The sequence below is a fragment of the Pleurodeles waltl genome, chromosome 6 (assembly GCF_031143425.1).
Source record: "Pleurodeles waltl isolate 20211129_DDA chromosome 6, aPleWal1.hap1.20221129, whole genome shotgun sequence".
Lineage (NCBI taxonomy): Eukaryota > Metazoa > Chordata > Amphibia > Caudata > Salamandridae > Pleurodeles > Pleurodeles waltl.
The window spans coordinates 18,278,231-18,298,799 of record NC_090445.1 but is presented as its reverse complement, the minus strand read 5'-3'; the positions used below and the strand labels follow the sequence as shown (position 1 = coordinate 18,298,799).

Genomic DNA, 20,569 nt, shown 5'->3' with positions numbered 1-20,569 from the left:
TTTACAGAATAGGACTCATGTCATGACAGGACGGTTGTGCTGTTACACATTCCTTAGATTTACAGCATAAGACTCATGTCATGACAGGACGGTTGTGCTGTGACACATTCCTTAGATTTACAGCATAGGACTCATGTCATGACAGGATGGTTGTGCTGTGATACAAGATTCACAGGACGGTTGCGCTGTGACACATTTCTCAGATTTACAACATAGGACTCATGTCATGACAGGACGGTTGTGCTGTGACACATTCCTCAGATTTACAACCTAGGACTCATGTTATGACAGGACGGTTGTGCTGTGACACATTCCTTAGATTTACAGCGTAGGACTCATGTCATGATAAGACCGTTGTGCTGTGACACATTCCTGAGATTTACAGTGTAGGACTCATGTCATGACAGAACGGTTATGCTGTGACACATTCTTGAGGTTTACAGTGTAGGACTCATGCCATGACAGGACAGTTGTGCTGTGACACATCCCTTAGATTTCCAGCGTAGGACTCATGTCGTGACAGGATGGTTGTGCTATGTCACATTCCTTAGATTTCCAGCATAGGACTCATGTCATGACAGGGCAGTTGCGCTGTGACACATTCCTTAGATTTACAGCATAGGGTTTGTGTCATGACAGGGCAGTTGTGCTGTGACATATTCCTTAGATTTACAGGGTAGGACTCGTCATGACAGGGGCAGTTGTGCTGCGACACATTCCTTAGCTTTACAGCATAGGACTTATTTCATGATAGGACAGTTGTGCTGTGACACTTTCCTCAGATTTGCAGCGTAGGGCTCATGTCATGACAGGATGGTTGTGCTGTGACACAGTCCTTAGATTTACAGTGCAGGACTCATGTCATGACAGGACAGTTGTGCTGTGACACATTCTTCAGATTTACAGCTTAGGACTCATGTCATGACAGGATGGTTGTGCTGTGACACATTCTTCAGATTTACAGCTTAGGACTCATGTCATGACAGGACGGTTGTGCTGCGACACATTCCTTAGATGTACAGCGAAGGACTCATGTCATGACAGGACGGTTGCGACACATCCTACAGATTTACAGCTTAGGACTCATGTCATGACAAGAGGTTGTGCTATGACACATTCCTTAGATTTACAGCATAGGACTAATGTCATGACAGGACGGTTGTGCTGTGATACATTCCTTAGATGTACAGCATAGGACTTATGTCATTACAGGACGGTTGTGCTGTGACACATTCCTGAGATCTACATCATAGGACTTATGTCATGACAGGACAGTTGTGCTGTGACACATTACTTAGATCTACAGCGAAGGACTCGTGTCATGACAGGACAGTTGTGCTGTGAAACATTCCTTCGATTTACAGCATAGGGCGTGTGTCATGACAGGACAGTTGTGCTGCGACACATTCCTTAGCTTTACAGCATAGGACTTATTTCATGATAGGACGGTTGTGCTGTGACACATTCTTTTGATTTACAGCTTAGGACTCATGTCATGACAGGACGGTTGTTCTGTGACACATCCTTCAGATTTACAGCTTAGGACTCATGTCATGACAGGAGGTTGTGCTATGACACATTCCTTAGATTTACAGCATAGGACTAACGTCATGACAGGACGGTTGTGCTGCGACACATTCCTTAGATGTACAGCATAGGACTCATGTCATGACAGGACGGTTGTGCTGTGACACATTCCTTAGATGTACAGCGTAGGACTCATGTCATGACAGGACGGTTGTGCTGTGATACATTCCTTAGATGTACAGCATAGGGCTTGTGTCATGACAGGACAGTTGTGCTGCAACACATTCCTTAGCTTTACAGCATAGGACTTATTTCATGATAGGACGGTTGTGCTGTGACACATTCTTTTGATTTACAGCTTAGGACTCATGTCATGACAGGACGGCTGTTCTGTGACACATCCTTCAGATTTACAGCTTAGGACTCATGTCATGACAGGAGGTTGTGCTATGACACATTCCTTAGATTTACAGCATAGGACTAACGTCATGACAGGACGGTTGTGCTGTGACACATTCCTTAGATGTACAGCGTAGGACTCATGTCATGACAGGACGGCTGTGCTGTGATACATTCCTTGAATTTCCAGCATAGGACTCATGTCATGACAGGGCAGTTGTGCTCTGACACATTCCTTAGATGTACAGCATAGGACTCATGTTATGACAGGAATGTTGTGCTGTGAGACATTCCTCAGATTTACAGTGTAGGACTCTTGTCATTTTTACAGCGTATGACTCATGTCATGACAGGACAGTTGTGCTATGACACATTCCTTGAATTTCCAGCATAGGACTCATGTCATGACAGGGCAGTTGTGCTCTGACACATTCCTTAGATTTCCAGCATAGGACTTATGTCATGACAGGACTGTTGTGCTGTGACACATTCCTTAGATGTACAGCGAAGGACTCATGTCATGACAGGACGGTTGTGGTGTGACATATTCCTTAGATTTACATCGCATCACTCATGCCTTGTTGGAGAAGCTGGGTTGTCACAAATAAATGTTCTTTTATTTATTTAATGATAGAACAATAAGGAGTTTAACCAACATAAATAATGCATAAGGCTCTCTGTAATGTTTTGATAACTGTAACAAATGTCCTCATTGTCCCCCTACAGCTGGGGCTGAATATGAGATGAAAGGACATTAAGGGGGTCATTACAAGCTTGGCGGGCGGCTACCGCCGCCCGCCAATGCGGCCGCACTCCCGCGGACCCCATTACAGCATCCCCGCTGGACCGGCGGGCGCAAACCTAGTTTACGCCCGCTGGCCCAGCGGGGATGCGGCCGCAACATAGGAGCCGGCTCCTAATGGAGCCGGCGGTGTTGCGGCTGTGCGACGGGTGCAGTAGCACCCGTTGCGCTTTTCACCGTCTGCTATGCAGACAGTGAAAAGCTGCATGGGGCCCTGTTAGGTGCCCCTGCACTGCCCATGCCAGTGGCATGGGCAGAGCAGGGGCCCCCAAGGGCCCCAGGACTCCACTTACCGCCAGCCTCTTCCTGGTGGTGCAAACCGCCAGAAACAGGCCGGCGGTAGGGGAGTCATAATCCCCAGGGCAGTGCTGCTTGCAGCGCTGTCCTGGCGGATTATAACCGCCGGGGCTAAAACGGCGGTAAACCGCCGGCCCCGGCGGTGCGACCGTGGCGCTACCACCGCGGTCGTAATACGGGTCTCTGTACCGCCAGCCTGTTGGCGGTACGGACGCCACATTACCCCTGGCGGTCGGAGACCGCCAGGGTCGTAATGACCCTCTAAATATTATCACTGGGTGAATAAGACCCCTAACAATAAATATTTTTGAAATATCTAGAACCTTTCTCATTGCGAAACTGTGTGAAGCAGAATAAAATGTCTTATCAGTATTGTAAGTAAGTGTCTGGTTTAATTTAGTTTATTATCATGGTAATTTGATACCCTACTGCACATAACCTGTGGAGTTCTTTATGGATAAATACAGAGATAGAAAATGATGTGTTTCCATCAGTACATAACTGGGAGCATGTGGCTACATGAGTGACACACCTAATATTTGTGCTGTGCATTAGAGGTGTATGTAATTTAGTTTATTTTTGTGTTGCGTGTAACAAATAAGTTAGATGTTAAATGAGTAGATTTCAATTGTAAAGTCATCATAAGGTGAATACATTAATGTTGTGTCCTGAAGAAGGCGGGGTTAACCAACAGGGCCACCCCAACGCTGCATCATGATTCACAGGGATCCATCACTGCTTTTCACATGATAGAATGTTTTGATGAGGAACAATTTACGAATTGACTAATGGTAAAATAGGAGGTTGGTAGGAACCTTGCATATGGTATAGCTTGGGTAACAGTTAATATTTCAGAAAAATGCTCAAAAGAGATTTCTTAAGTGTAATAATTTGTATTGTCTTAATAATTATGTTGTGTTAATGCTTTTTGAGAGTTTTTTTTAAACTTATGTTTTATAAGAAATAAATATGATTTAAAGTTGCAATACTCTGCTCCCCAATGCTCGGGACTGGATGGAATGCCCATGTCTTCTGAGCTAGTTACATTCGATGAGGAAACGTGGTAGACGCCTGACCCCCTACCTTAGCATTTTTTGTGGTCCAACAAGTTACAGCCGATACCCTATTAGTACAGGCTCAGGGGGGCTTTCACACAGCTCTTATTCCTCCCACCCCAACACTAATGCAGGCGATGCTCATTGTAACAAGGATTAATTTAGTTTTTGTACAGTTTTGGTCAAACCCAGCTGATGCTACCCTGCAATATGAGTTCCTGGACTGTTCCCACAATTTATTCATTCCTAAGATTCAAAGCAAACCTCTCCTACAGTCAACCAGTTGGACTGTTCCAAGAATTGGAATTGAAGCCTCACCCACTAGTAGTGGCCTGCTTCATCCCTGGCTGTCTATCCACACCCTGGTAAGATGGTACTACCAGGGCGGACTCAACCAAGAACTCTTGGGAGTGCTTAGATAAAGTACCAACTGGCTAGAAGCAGGGATCCAGCTAATACACTTAAAAATGCCTGTTCGTAAACCCCAAAGACTTTCTTTATTAGAGGGTATCAGAGGCGCCAATAAAACCAATCTAGCTCAGGTTTCCTGGGGATTGTAATATTCCTGTGTAGGAAGTTGGCTCTGTATGTACTATTTCAAAGTAAGGAATAGTGTGCACAGAGTCCAAGGGTAAGGTAGTGGCAAAAAAAGATAATTCCAATGCTCTATTTTGTGGTAGTGTGGTCGAGCAGGAGGATTATCAAAGGAGTAGTGTTAAGCATTTGTTGTACACGCACAGGCAATACATGAGGAACACACACTCAGAGACAATTCCTGTCCAATAGGTTTTTGTATAGAAAAATATACTTTCTTAGTTTATTTTAAGAACCACAGGTTCAAGATTTACAAGTAATACTTCAAATGAAAGGTATTTCATGTAGGAACTTTGGGAACTTTGAATTAGCAAAATAGCATATACAGTTTTCACATAAATGACATATAGCTATTTTAAAACTAGACACAGTGCAATTTTCAACCGTTCCTGGGGGAGGTAAGTGTTTGTTAGTTTTTGCAGGTAAGTAAACCACCTACGGGGTTCAAGTTTGGGTCCAAGGTAGCCCACCGTTGAGGGTTCAGAGCAACCCCAAAGTTACCACACCAGCAGCTCAGGGCCGGTCAGGTGCAGAGGTCAAAGTGGTGCCCAAAACACATAGGCTTCAATGGAGAAGGGGGTGCCCCGGTTCCAGTCTGCCAGCAGGTAAGTATCCGCGTCGTCGGAGGGCAGACCAGGGGGGTTTTGTAGGGCACTGGGGGACACACAAGTCTGCACAAAAAGTACACCCTCAGCAGCACGGTGGCCGGCCGGGTGCAGTGTATAAACAGGTGTCGGGTTCGCAATAGAAATCAATGGGAGACCAAGGGGTCTCTTCAGCGATGCAGGCAGGCAAGGGGGGGGCTCCTCGTGGTAGCCACCACCTGGGCAAGGGAGAGGGCCACCTGGGGGTCGCTCCTGCACTGGAGGTCGGATCCTTCAGGTCCTGGGGGCTGCGGGTGCAGTGTCTTTCCCAGGCGTCGGGTCTTTGAAGCAGGCAGTCGCGGTCAGGGGGAGCCTCGGGATTCCCTCTGCAGGCATCGCTGTGGGGGCTCAACTCTGGCTACTCACGGTCTCGTAGTCGCCGGGGAGTCCTCCCTGTGGTGTTTGTTCTCCACAAGTCGAGCCAGGGTCAACGGGTGCAGAGTGCAAAGTCTCACGCTTCCGGCGGGAAACGTGTGTTGTTTTAAAGTTGCTTCTTTGTTGCAAAGACGCAGTCTTTGGGGAACAGAGCCGCTGTCCTCAGGAGTTCTTGGTCCTTCTAGATGCAGGGTAGTCCTCTGATGCTTCAGAGGTTGCTGGACCCTGGGAACGCGTTGCTAGAGCAGTGTCTTTAGAAGTGGGGAGACAGGCCAGTACAGCTGGGGCCAAAGCAGTTGGTGTCTCCGTCTTCTCTGCAGGTTTTTCAGTTCAGCAGTCCTCTTCTTCTTAGGTTGCAGGAATCTAGTTTCCTAGGTTCTGGGGAGCCCCTAAATACTGAATTTAGGGGTGTGTTTAGGTCTGGGAGGGAAGTAGCCAATGGCTACTGTCCTTGAGGGTGGCTACACCCTCTTTGTGCCTCCTCCCTGAGGGGAGGGGGGCACATCCCTATTCCTATTGGGGGAATCCTCCATCTGCAAGATGGAGGATTTCTAAAAGTCAGAGTCACCTCAGCTCAGGACACCTTAGGGACTATCCTGACTGGCCAGTGACCCCTCCTTGTTTTTCTCATTATCTCTCCTGGACTTGCCGCCAAAAGTGGGGGCTGTGTCCACGGGGCGGGCATCTCCACTAGCTGGAGTGCCCTGGGGCATTGTAACACGAAGCCTGAGCCTTTGAGGCTCACTGCTAGGTGTTACAGTTCCTGCAGGGGGGAGGTGTGAAGCATCTCCACCTAGAGCAGGCTTTGTTTCTGTCCTCAGAGAGCACAAAGGCTATCACCACATGGGGTCAGAAACTCGTCTCTCAGCAGCAGGCTGGTGCAGACCAGTCAGTCCTGCACTGAACAATTGGGTAAAATACAGGGGGCATCTCTAAGATGCCCTCTGTGTGCATTTTTTAATAAATCCAACACTGGCATCAGTGTGGGTTTATTATTCTGAGAAGTTTGATACCAAACTTCCCAGTATTCAGTGTAGTCATTATGGAGCTGTGGAGTTCGTTTTTGACAGACTCCCAGACCATATACTCTTATGGCTACCCTGCACTTACAATGTCTAAGGTTTTGCCTAGACACTGTAGGGGCATAGTGCTCATGCACCTATGCCCTCACCTGTGGTATAGTGCACCCTGCCTTAGGGCTGTAAGGCCTGTTAGAGGGGTGACTTACCTATGCCATAGGCAGTGTGAGGTTGGCATGGCACCCTGAGGGGAGTGCCATGTCGACTTAGTCATTTTCTCCCCACCAGCACACACAAGCTGGCAAGTAGTGTGTCTGTGCTGAGTGAGGGGTCCCTAGGGTGGCATAAGACATGCTGCAGCCCTTAGAGACCTTCCCTGGCATCAGAGCCCTTGGTACCAGGGGTACCAGTTACAAGGGACTTACCTGGGTGCCAGGGTTGTGCCAATTGTGGAGACAATGGTACATTTTAGGTGAAAGAACACTGGTGCTGGGGCCTGGTTAGCACGGTACCAGCACACTTCTCAGTCAAGTCAGCATCAGGCAAAAAGTGGGGGGTAACTGCAACAGGGAGCCATTTCTTTACATTCTGGAAAACCATAAACCTAGGCATAGCAGTCGGTACTTTACCTGAGCACTTCCAAGAGTTCTTGGTTGAGTCCGCCCTGGGAGTACTATCTCACCAGGGTGTGGATAGACAGCCAATGATGGGACAGTTGTGCAGTGACACATTCCAGACACATTGTGAATATAAGGGTGTACTTTGGGAGGGCGAAGCCAGCACTCTCAGATTGTGGTAACTACTATGCAATATGAACCTGTGGAAACTAAATAAAGTTTGAAAAAAAATGCTATACTATTTTTGTGCATGTGAATGATTTTATATTACAATACACTGCCATAAATATATGACGTTTGCGCTCTCACAGTTATGATGCTATGAGGCTAGGGTATAACTAAGGCAGGCCTTTTTGATGGTTGGTTTATTTAACCCTGTCACCTTGGTTTAAAGAGGTTACTCTTGTTTGTGAAGGTGTCCTTATGTCCACATAATAATACTCGTGCCTTGGTAGAGACCTTGCACGTGAAGTATGATTGGATTACCTTGAATGGGACGGTCTTTGGTGCGAGCTGGATCGATGGCTCGTAAGGTAGAGAAGCTTGCTTGGAAATCGAGGGTGCTCACGCCTGTGATCCTCACCGAGTGGCGCCCGCGGCTACTGATCTATAGGTGGACATGATTACAAGTTTAAAGGACTGATGGAACATCACAAGAAGTGTGAGCAGCACAAGGCTTGTACGCCATTGCACTCTTACCTTCACCGTCCACAGGCCCGGCTCGATGGGTTTGATCACCAGCACCGTAGCCGAGTTTGGGATGTTGAGAAGCTCCTCCATGCCTTGGCCCTTTTGAAGAATTCTCCCTGGAGCAGAAAACAAAACAAGAGATTTCTGCTCAGTGTTGGTGGTGTGTCCTAGAATCCTACAGCAAAATACCAGAATAAGATAACTGGTGAAGAGGGAAGAAATGCAACATGGTGAGAGGATATGGGAAAACTTAAGACAGATAGAGATTAAGGCCGGTCCAGACGTATGCGGCGACTAAAGGCAGTCCTGGAGATATCAGATAGAGGATGGGAAAGGGTGAGTTATGGACTTCTGGCATTAAATTCAAAGCCCAGTTCTTCATTTGCACCCTCTTCCAGATCACCCTGCTCATGGGGATCCAAGGAAATACTGCCACATCAGCTGTTATAGATCTAAGTAGCCAATGGAAACCACAGAATGATACTGCAAACCAATGGCAACCATCCTCTTTAGATGGATACTCAACACAATCACAGCTCCAGTTACCTTGCGAGTCATTCACCTTTGTTATATAATACACTCAAGTAACATCTCCTAGTCAGTCAGCAGCACCCACAGCCCTGTTATGGAAATTCTACATACAAGGTTATCGCTGCTTATCCAGTAGAGCCCAACATTCTATCTTAGCTGTGATATGAAACCCAACACTCTGTATGGCTGCCAATGACGTAATTGGCCATCACAGTTATCAAGTGTGTCAACTCTTTGGTTTTCCCAATGGAATCTATTTTCCATCCTTGGAAGTGCAAAAAAGTTTCCAACAACAGCTCATCATATGAGTCCACACCCTCTTAATATTGCAATCAAATTAGCCTTTATACCCATCATGAGTATAAAATTGATTCAACCGCTCATTCCTTACCCAGACTGTAACAGTGAGCAGGTGCTTTCCATATCTGGCTTACTCTTACAGTCCTGACTTACTCTTTCACACAAACACCCTCCCGAGCACATGCCATGAGTACAGTGCTGGCCCTCTACTGTGCAAACCTGATGGGTCTTTGACTTCAATGTGTGGTTCCGGTCCACTCAGAGAGATTGTGACCTCTTTCAAGCTGGGGTCGAAAGGGATTTCCCAGGTGTGCTCGCCCTCCGTCTCGTGGTCTGTGGACAGCAGGTGCACCTTCAAGGCCTGGATCGCCTCTTCCACCCATCTTAGTACCTGACGGAAGATGAATGCATTACTTGGAGGATGCAAGATAGCAACAGAAACTCAACCTGAGGAACAAGTGCATGGCTTGGAGCTGTGAGGTCCGTAAGGGACACTCGTCATGGAAGACAAGGGCATGGCTTGAAGCTGTCAGGCCAGTAAGGGATACTCGTCATGGAAGACAAGAGCATGGCTTGGATTTGTCAGGCCAGTAAGGGACACTCGTCATGGAACGTAAGTGCATGGCTTGGAGCTATCAGGCCAGTAAGGGACACTCGTCATGGAAGACAAGGGCATGGCTTGAAGATATCAGGTCAGTAAGGGACACTCGTCATGGAAGACAAGTGCATGGCTTGGAGCTGTCAGGCCAGTAAGGGATACTCGTCATGGAAGACAAGAGCATGGCTTGGATTTGTCAGGCCAGTAAGGGACACTCGTCATGGAAGACAAGTGCATGGCTTGGAGCTGTCAGGCCAGTAAGGGACACTCGTCATGGAAGACAAGAGCATGGCTTGGATTTGTCAGGCCAGTAAGGGACACTCGTCATGGAACATAAGTGCATGGCTTGGAGCTATCAGGCCAGTAAGGGACACTCGTCATGGAAGACAAGGGCATGGCTTGACAATATCAGGTCAGTAAGGGACACTCGTCATGGAAGACAAGTGCATGGCTTGGAGCTGTCAGGCCAGTAAGGGACACTCGTCATGGAAGACAAGTGCATGGCTTGGAGCTGTCAGGCCAGAAAGGGACACTCATCATGGAAGACAAGGGCATGGCTTGAAGATATCAGGCAAGTAAGGGACACTCGTCATGGAAGGCAAGGGCATGGCTTAAAGCTGTCAGGCCAGTAAGGGACACTCGTCATGCAAGACAACTGCGTGGCTTGGAGCTGTCAGGCCAGTAAGGGACACTCGTCATGGAAGACATAGACATGGCTTGAAGCTGTCAGGCCAGTAAGGGATACTCGTCATGAAACACAGGGACATGGCATGCGACAGTCAGTCCATTAAGGGCCTTTGCCATGCTGCGTGGCGGACACTTAAAGGGAAGACAAGGACATGACATGTGACAGTCAGCCTAGTGGGGGACACGCACCATGGAAGACAAGGGCTTGGCCTGAAGCTGTCAGGCTGGTAGGGGTCACTCAACCTGGAGACCAAGTGTGTGGCATGGAAACGTCACTACAGTAAGAGACATTTAGCCTGGAAGGAAAGGGCAAGCTTGGAGTCCTCAGGCCAGTGATGGCCACTAGCCATGCTGCCAGGTCAGCAACAGACACGTACAAAGGAAGACACAGGCAAGAAGCAGTTGGTCCAGGGAGAGACACTCAATCAGGAAGGCAATGCAATGGTTTGCAGTTCTTGGGTCACCTAACAAACAGTTGAAGGAACATAAGACGCTGCGTGAAGCTGCCGGTTAAGCACAAACAGTCAAAAAAGGAAAAAGCTAAGACTGATGCCGCAGTGGACTGATGCATCCACTGCAGGAATCTGTGCCTGATCTCATAGTCATGGGCTTCAATCCCAGGGGTTCACTTGCCCTTCATCCTTCCAAGGTTGATAAAATGAGTACCATGGAGTTAAGTAACAATAAACTTGTTATTCAGGACTGGGGCTCCTTTTCTTGATTTTGGTCATCTTAGAGACAACTTCCCAGCCTCCTGTTTCCTGTAAGGTGGCCAGAACATGTTGATTGTCCACTAACCAAGCCCTCAGGTATCTTTGTTAAAGGGCTACAGCTTGTCAATGCCGGGGCGGATGAGCACGGGTGGTGCACCTAAGGTAAGCCCATGTACGCCCGCCCATGCGCCATCCGGGCACAGGACAAGGCATGATGTTCCTCGTCTACAAGTCTCCGCTGGTTGGTAAGTTTCACGCCTTGCCTTATTCTGCTTTTCAGCCTCCTAACAGTCTCCCTCTAATTGTGTGCCCCTAATCACTCACACATGATATACAGGTCATAATAGTGATTGCAATTTCATTCATATGTATTCACTGTACAACTATGTTTTGTTGATTGCTCATAGGTAATAAAGGGTTCCCATGTCATATATCCATGTCATCTGATATTTACACCACAGCTGAAGGGAGGAGAAGTCCCCACCCAGACTAAGAATCTGCCGGTGTGATCTGCGGAAGGGAAGTACTGCACCCCGCACTAATGGACGAGGACGGAAGAGGGGGTGACGTAGACATTACAGACAGAGCAGAGCCAGGACACCCGGGCCCGGGGTATATGTGCAGGTTAGAGATTCTGAATCATCAGCATCTTCGACATCATCATCTTCACCATCATCATAATCATCTTCATCATTATCATTATCATCACCTTCACCATCATCTTCATCATCATTATCATCACCTGCATCATCATCTTCATCATTATCATTATCATCACCTTCACCATTATCATCATCTTCATCGTCATCTTCACCATCATCTTTATCATCATCGTCATCTTTATCATCATCATCATCATCTTCACCATCATCATCATCATCATCATCACCTTCACCAACATCTTCATCTTTATCATCTTCATCATTATCATCACCTTCACCATCATCTTCATCATCATCATCATCATCTTCATCATTATCATCATCTTCACCATCATCATCTTCATCGTTATCATTATCATCACCTTGACCATCATCTTCATCACCATTATCATCACCTTCACCATCATCTTCATCATCATCATCTTCATCATTATCATCATCATCATCACCTTCACCGTCATCTTCATCATCATCTTCATCGTCATCTTCACCATCATCATCATCATCTTTATCAGCATCTTCATCATTATCATCATCATCACCTTCACCATCATCTTCATCATTATCATCGTCATCATCACCATCTTCACCATCATCTTCCTCATCATCATCATTATCTGTGTGTTCATCATCTTCATTATTATCATCTTCATCATCTTAACCATCATCTTCATCATCGTCATCTTCATCATCATCTTCATCATTATCATCATCACCTTCACCATCATCTTCATCATCATCATTGTCTTTGTCTTCATCATCTTTATCATTATCTTCATCATCATCATCATCTTCACCATCATCTTGATCATCGTCTTCATCATCATCTTTGTCTTCATCATTATCATCTTCATCTTCACCGTCATCATTATTGAACATATCTCAGGGTGAACGCATGTTTCACAAACACACCTGTAATTAACTCGGCCTGCAAGAACAAGTGATTGCTTCCAGGTCCTTGGCTGTCGAGGCTAGGGACGTTAGGCTGCCAAGTCCTCCTCTCGCAGGTGGTGAGGATAAGAATCTAAGGGGCATATTTATACTCTGTTTGCGCCGAATGTGCGTCAAAATTTTTGACGCACAATCGGCGCAAACCCTGCCCCATATTTATACTTTGACGTCCGACCCCGCGGGCGTCAACGTTTCACCATGTGCGTCATTTTTGGGAAGGGGGAACCAGCCTTGCGTTAATTATATGCAAGGTAGGCGTTCCCTTCCAAAAAATGACTTTAAGGCCTGTGCCCCATATTTATACTGTGACGTCATTTTGACGCACAGGAGGGGGCAGGCCTTAAAAAACGGCGCCCAGCCTGATGGGCGCCGTTTTTTAACACCTGGGTCAGGGCAGGCGTTAAGGGACCTGTGGGCTCAGAAGGAGCCCAGAGGTGCCCTCCCATGCCCCCAGGGACACCCCCTGCCATCCTTGCCCACCCCAGGAGGACACCCAAGGATGGAGGGACCCATCCCAGGGAAGTAGAGGTAAGTTGGGGTAAGTATTTTTTTCCGTATTTTTCTTGTGGCATAGGGGAGGCCTGATTTGGGCCCCCCTACATGCCACTATGCCCAATGGCCATGCCCAGGGGACAGAAGTCCCCTGGGCATGGCCATTGGGCAAGGGGGCATGACTCCTGTCTTTGCTAAGACAGGAGTCATTTCAATGGGGGTTGGGCGTCAAAAAAAATGGCGCAAATCGGGTTGAGGGCTGAATTTTGCCTCAGACCTGACTTGCCCCATTTTTTGATGCCCAACCTCCATTTTCCCCTACGCCGGCGCTGCCTGGTGTGAGTCATTTTTTTTTACGCACACCAGTCCGCAGCGCCGGCTAACGTCATTCAATAAATAAGGCGCCCGCATGGCGCTTTGGAATGGCGTTAGCCGGCGGTAAAATTTTTGACGCACAACTGCGTTGGCGCAGTTGTGCGTCAAAAAGTATAAATATGGGCCTAAGGGGCTGCCTGGCCAGTGCTTCCACTTGAGTGAGTTCTAGGGCACCTTCAGAGTTGTCGGCATACCATGGGCCCTTTACCCTCAGGCAGTCAACGGAGTGGAGGTGCACACATGAGAACCATCAATTTTAGATACACAAGCCCGATTTCTGTCTCTGTGGCTCTGAGTGCTCGGTTGGTCAATTCACTGGGGCGGAGACTCTCTGGCTGCATGCCCAGCGAATCAACCTAAAACCTTCATAATGCCCGAAACTCACCACCCAAAGCCATGAAAATGGTGACCATCTAAGTCTTGAACTTGTTTCTATTGACTAGTGCAAAAGAGCTTCAGCCTGGTAACGTGGCTACCTAACTTCCAGTAATTGGTGGCCAGCAGAACAGCTCTCGAGTGAGGGAAGAGACTGGCACAAGCACATTTAAATAATGGACATGAAGGAAGAGACTGTCAGATGCATGTTATTTGAGGGCACGAGGGAAGAGACTGGCACAGACATGTACACAGAGTGCATAGGGCAAATCACTGGCGCAGACATGTAAGTAGAGGGCATGAGAGAAGGGACTGACACAGACACATGTAAACAAAGGGCATGAAAGAAGAGACTGGCACAGACATGTAAATAGAGTGCACAAGGGAAGAGACTGGCACAGACAAATGTAAATAGATTGCTTAAGGGGAGAGACTGGCACAGACATTTCTAAACAGAGGGCGTGATAGAAGGGACTGGCACAGACACATGTAAATAGAGGGCATGAGAGAAGAGACTGGCACAGACACATGTAAACAGAGGGTATGAGAGAAGAGACTGGCAAAGACATGTCAACAGAGTGCACAAGGAAAGAGACTGGCACAGACAAATGTAAATAGATTGTAAAAGGGGAGAGACTGGCACATACACATGTAAATAGATTGCAAACGGGGAGAAACTGGCACAGACAGATGTAAATAGGGGGCATGATAAAAGAGACTGGCGTAGACAGGTGTAAATAGGAGGCATGGGAAAAGAGACTGGCACAGACGCATGTAAATAGAGGACATGAGAGAAGAAACTGGCACAGGTTCATGTAAACAGAGAACATGAGAGAAGAGACTGGCACAAAGACTATCACAGACACATGTAAACAGAGGGCACATGTAAATAGAGGGTATGAGGAAAGAGAGTGGCACAAACAAGTGTAAATATGGGGCATGAGAGAAGAGATTGACACAGACATGTAAATAGAGTGCATAAGGGAAGAGACTGGCACAGACGCCTGTAAATAAAGGGCATAATAGAATGGACTGGCACAGACAGATGTAAAAAGAGGGCATGAGAGAAGATACTGGCACAGATATATGTAAATAGAGGGCATGAAAGAAGAGACTGGCACAGACATTTAATTGGGGGCATGAGAGAAGAGACTGGCACAGAAACATATAAACAGAGGGTATGAAGAAGAGACTGGCACAGACATGTAAATAGAGGACATATGGGAAAAGACTGGCACAGTCCCGTTTTAATAGAGCACATAATGACTTGGACACAAGTAAAGGGTGGGCATGGAGAAGAGACCGGCATTGGTACATGTAGAGAGAGGGCACTAGCAGGGGTACAGGTAGAGAGAGAGTATGAAGAGGCTGGCATAGATAAATTTACAGATAGGGCATGGAGAAAAGACTACAAGGCACGCGTGCAGAGAGGGCATGGGGAAGAGACTGGCATGGGTACATGTAGAGAGAGGATATGAAGAAGAGACTGGCATGGGTACATGTGGAGAGGGTATGGATAAGAGACTGGCACGGGTACAGGTGGAGAGAGGGTATGAAGAAGAGACTGGCATGGACACATTTACAGAGAGGACACGGAGAAAAGACTACAAAGGTACGTGCACAGGGAGGGCATGGGGAAGAGACTGGCATGAGTACATGTAGAGAGAGGCCACTGGCACGAGTACATGTAGAGAGAGGGCACTGGCACGAGTACATGTAGAGAGAGGGCAAGGAGAAGAAACGGGCATGGACACATTTACAGAGAGTGTCTGGAGAAAAGACTACAAGGCACATGTGCAGAGAGGGCATGGGGCAGAGACTGGCATGGGTACATGTAGAGAGGGGAAATAGAGAAGAGACTGGCATGTGTACATGTAGAGAGAGGGTATGAAGAAGAGACTGGCATAGGTACATGTAGGGAGAGGGCACGGAGAAAAGACTACAAGGGCACATGTGCAGAGAGGGTATGGATAAGAGACTGGCACGGGTACATGTAGAGAGGGTATCGATAAGAGACTAGCACGGGTACATGTAGAGAGGGTATGGATAAGAGACTGGCACGGGTACATGTGAGACTGGCATGGGTACAGGTGGAGAGGGGAAATAGAGAAGACACAGGCATGGGTACATGTATAGAGAGGGCATGGAGAAGAGACTGGCACGGGTACATGTAGAGAGAGGATATGAAGAAGAGACGGGCACGGGTACATGTGGAGAGGGTATGGATAAGAGACTGGCACGGGTACAGGTGGAGAGACGGTATGAAGAAGAGACTGGCATGGACACATTTACAGAGAGGACACGGAGAAAAGACTACAAAGGTATGTGCACAGGGAGGGCATGGGGAAGAGACTGGCATGGGTACATTGTAGAGAGAGGACACTGGCAAGTGTACATGTAGAGAGAGGACAAGGAGAAGAGACTGCCATGGATACATTTACAGAGAGTGTCTGGAGAAAAGACAACAAGGGCACATGTGCAGAGAGGGTATGGATAAGAGACTGTCACGGGGACATGTGAAGAGGGGAAATAGAGAAGAGACAGGCATGGGTACATGTATAGAGAGGGCATGGAGAAGAGACTGGCACGGGTATATGCGGAGAGGGCATGAAGAAGAGACTGGCACGGGTACATGTGGAGAGGGCATTGTAGGAGGCTGGACTGGCTTGTAGTGAGTACCAAGGGGTATTTACACCTTGCACCAGGCCCAGGTATCCCTTATTAGTGTAGAGGGGTGTCTAGCAACTTAGGCTGATAGAAAAGGTAGCTTAGCAGAGCAGCTTAGGCTGAACTAGGAGACGAGTGAAGCTCCTTGTAAGGAAATGCCTCCTTGGCATGGTTGCCCCCTGACTTTTTGCCTTTGCTGATGCTATGTTTACAATTGAAAGTGTGCTGAGGCCTGCTAACCAGGCCCCAGCACCAGTGTTCTTTCCCTAACCTGTACTTTTGTATCCACAATTGGCAGACCCTGGCATCCAGATAAGTCCCTTGTAACTGGTACTTCTAGTACCAAGGGCCCTGATGTCAAGGAAGGTCTCTAAGGGCTGCAGCATGTCTTATGCCACCCTGGAGACCTCTCACTCAGCACAGACACACTGCTTGCCAGCTTGTGTGTGCTAGTGAGAACAAAACAAGTAAGTCGACATGGCACTCCCCTCAGGGTGCCATGCCAACCTCTCACTGCCTATGCAAGTATAGGTCAGTCACCCCTCTAGCAGGCCTTACAGCCCTAAGGCAGGGTGCACTATACCATAGGTGAGGGTACCAGTGCATGAGCATGGTACCCCTACAGTGTCTAAACAAAACCTTAGACATTGTAAGTGCAGGGTAGCCATAAGAGTATATGGTCTGGGAGTCTGTCAAACACGAACTCCACAGCACCATAATGGCTACACTGAAAACTGGGAAGTTTGGTATCAAACTTCTCAGCACAATAAATGCACACTGATGCCAGTGTACATTTTATTGCAAAATACACCCCAGAGGGCACCTTAGAGGTGCCCCCTGAAACTTAACCGACTATCTGTGTAGGCTGACTAGTTCCAGCAGCCTGCCACACTAGAGACATGTTGCTGGCCCCATGGGGAGAGTGCCTTTGTCACTCTGAGGCCAGTAACAAAGCCTGCACTGGGTGGAGATGCTAACACCTCCCCCAGGCAGGAGCTGTAACACCTGGCGGTGAGCCTCAAAGGCTCACCCCTTTGTCACAGCCCAGCAGGGCACTCCAGCTTAGTGGAGTTGCCCGCCCCCTCCGGCCACGGCCCCCACTTTTGGCGGCAAGGCTGGAGGGAACAAAGAAAGCAACAAGGAGGAGTCACTGGCCAGTCAGGACAGCCCCTAAGGTGTCCTGAGCTGAGGTGACTCTAACTTTTAGAAATCCTCCATCTTGCAGATGGAGGATTCCCCCAATAGGGTTAGGATTGTGACCCCCTCCCCTTGGGAGGAGGCACAAAGAGGGTGTACCCACCCTCAGGGCTAGTAGCCATTGGCTACTAACCCCCCAGACCTAAACACGCCCTTAAATTTAGTATTTAAGGGCTACCCTGAACCCTAGAAAATTAGATTCCTGCAACTACAAGAAGAAGGACTGCCTAGCTGAAAACCCCTGCAGAGGAAGACCAGAAGACAACAACTGCCTTGGCTCCAGAAACTCACCGGCCTGTCTCCTGCCTTCCAAAGAACTCTGCTCCAGCGACGCCTTCCAAAGGGACCAGCGACCTCTGCATCCTCTGAGGACTGCCCTGCTTCGACGACGACAAGAAACTCCCGAGGACAGCGGACCTGCTCCAAAAAGACTGCAACTTTGTTTCAAGAAGCAGCTTTAAAGAACCCTGCAACTCCCCGCAAGAAGCGTGAGACTTGCAACACTGCACCCGGCGACCCCGACTCGGCTGGTGGAGAACCAACACCTCAGGGAGGACCCCCGGACTACTCTACGACTGTGAGTACCAAAACCTGTCCCCCCTGAGCCCCCACAGCGCCACCTGCAGAGGGAATCCCGAGGCTTCCCCTGACCGCGACTCTCTGAAACCTAAGTCCCGACGCCTGGAAAAGACCCTGCACCCGCAGCCCCCAGGACCTGAAGGACCGGACTTTCACTGCAGAAGTGACCCCCAGGAGTCCCTCTCCCTTGTCCAAGTGGAGGTTTCCCCGAGGAAGCCGCCCCTTGCCTGCCTGCAGCGCTAAAGAGATCCCTTGATCTCTCATAGACTAACATTGAAAACCCGACGCTTGTTTCTACACTGCACCCGGCTGCCCCCGCGCTGCTGATGGTGAAATTTCTGTGTGGGCTTGTGTCCCCCCCGGTGCCCTACAAAACCCCCCTGGTCTGCCCTCCGAAGACGCGGGTACTTACCTGCCAGCAGACCGGAACCGGGGCACCCCCTTCTCTCCATTCTAGCCTATGCGTTTTGGGCACCACTTTGAACTCTGCACCTGTCCGGCCCTGAGCTGCTGGTGTGGTGACTTTGGGGTTGCTCTGAACCTCCAACGGTGGGCTACCTTGGACCAAGAACTGAACCCTGTAAGTGTCTTACTTACCTGGTAAAACTAACAAAAACTTACCTCCCCCAGGAACTGTGAAAATTGCACTGTGTCCACTTTTAAAGTAGCTATTTGTGAATAACTTGAAAAGTATACATGCAATTGAAATGATTCAAAGTTCCTAATGTACGTACCTGCAATACCTTTCAAACAAGATATTACATGTTAAATTTGAACCTGTGGTTCTTAAAATAAACTAAGAAAATATATTTTTCTATAACAAAACCTATTGGCTGGATTTGTCTCTGAGTGTGTGTACCTCATTTATTGTCTATGTGTATGTACAACAAATGCTTAACACTACTCCTTGGATAAGCCTACTGCTCGACCACACTACCACAAAATAGAGCATTAGTATTATCTATTTTTACCACTATTTTACCTCTAAGGGGAACCCTTGGACTCTGTGCATGCTATTCCTTACTTTGAAATAGCACATACAGAGCCAACTTCCTACATTGGTGGATCAGCGGTGGGGTACAAGACTTTGCATTTGCTGGACTACTCAGCCAATACCTGATCACACGACAAATTCCAAAATTGTCATTAGAAATTGATTTTTGCAATTTGAAAAGTTTTCTAAATTCTTTAAAGTCCTGCTAGGGCCTTGTGTTAGTCCCTGTTAGCATTTCTTTTTAGAGTTTAAAAGTTTGTAAAAGTTTGAATTAGATTCTAGAACCAGTTTTAGATTCTTAAAAAGTATTCCAACTTTTAGAAGCAAAATGTCTAGCACAGATGTGGCTGTGGTGGAACTCGACACCACACCTTACCTCCATCTACAGATGAGAGAGCTAAGGTCACTCTGTAAACTAAAGAAAATAGCAATGGGCCCCAAACCTACCAAAGTACAGCTCCAGGAGCTTTTGGCAGAGTTTGAAAAGGCCAACCCCTCTGAGGGTGGCAACTCAGAGGATGAAGATAGTGACTTGGAGGGAAATTCCCCCCCTCCAGGTCTACTTAGGGAGAGCAGGGCTACTCAAGCCCTGACTCCACAAATAATAGTCAGAGATGCTGGTTCCCTCACAGGAGGGACCAACAACTCTGAAATCACTGAGGATAACTCCAGTGAAGAGGACATCCAGTTAGCCAGGATGGCCAAAAGATTGGCTTTGGAAAGACAGATCCTAGCCATAGAGAGGGAAAGACAAGAGATGGGCCTAGGACCCATCAATGGTGGCAGCAACATAAATAGGGTCAGAGATTCTCCTGACATGTTGAAAATCCCTAAAGGGATTGTAACTAAATATGAAGATGGTGATGACATCACCAAATGGTTCACAGCTTTTGAGAGGGCTTGTGTAACCAGAAAAGTGAACAGATCTCACTGGGGTGCTCTCCTTTGGGAAATGTTCACAGGAAAGTGTAGGGATAGACTCCTCACACTCTCTGGAAAAGATGGAGAATCTTATGACCTCATGAAGGGTACCCTGATTGAGGGCTTTGGATTCTCCACTGAGGAGTATAGGATTAGATTCAGGGGGGCTCAAAAATCCTCGAGCCAGACCTGGGTTGACTTTGTAGACTACTCAGTAAAAACACTAGATGGTTGGATTCAAGGCAGTGGTGTAAGTAATTATGATGGGCTGTACAATTTATTTGTGAAAGAACACCTGTTAAGTAATTGTTTCAATGATAAACTGCATCAGCATCTGGTAGACCTAGGACCAATTTCTCCCCAAGAATTGGGAAAGAAGGCGGACCATTGGGTCAAGACTAGGGTGTCCAAAACTTCCACAGGGGGTGACCAAAAGAAAGGGGTCACAAAACCTCCCAGGGGAATGGTGGTGAGACAGACAAAAATAAAAATAGTCAAGAGTCTTCTA

At 47.7% G+C, this 20,569-nt stretch overlaps 1 protein-coding gene across 2 annotated transcripts in view; it reads right to left on the bottom strand.

Moving 5' to 3' along the window:
- HMCN2 (hemicentin 2) overlaps positions 1 to 20,569 on the bottom strand; it is an 816,728-nt gene that overhangs the window by 677,472 nt on the left and 118,687 nt on the right. For both annotated transcript variants that reach the window (XM_069237054.1, XM_069237056.1), the window contains exons 5-7: positions 9,070 to 9,241; positions 8,029 to 8,135; positions 7,816 to 7,936 (exon numbers count right to left, since the gene is read on the bottom strand). In XM_069237054.1, the coding sequence (XP_069093155.1) occupies positions 7,816 to 7,936; positions 8,029 to 8,135; positions 9,070 to 9,241 (400 nt within the window). The remainder of the gene's footprint in view (positions 1 to 7,815; positions 7,937 to 8,028; positions 8,136 to 9,069; positions 9,242 to 20,569) is intronic.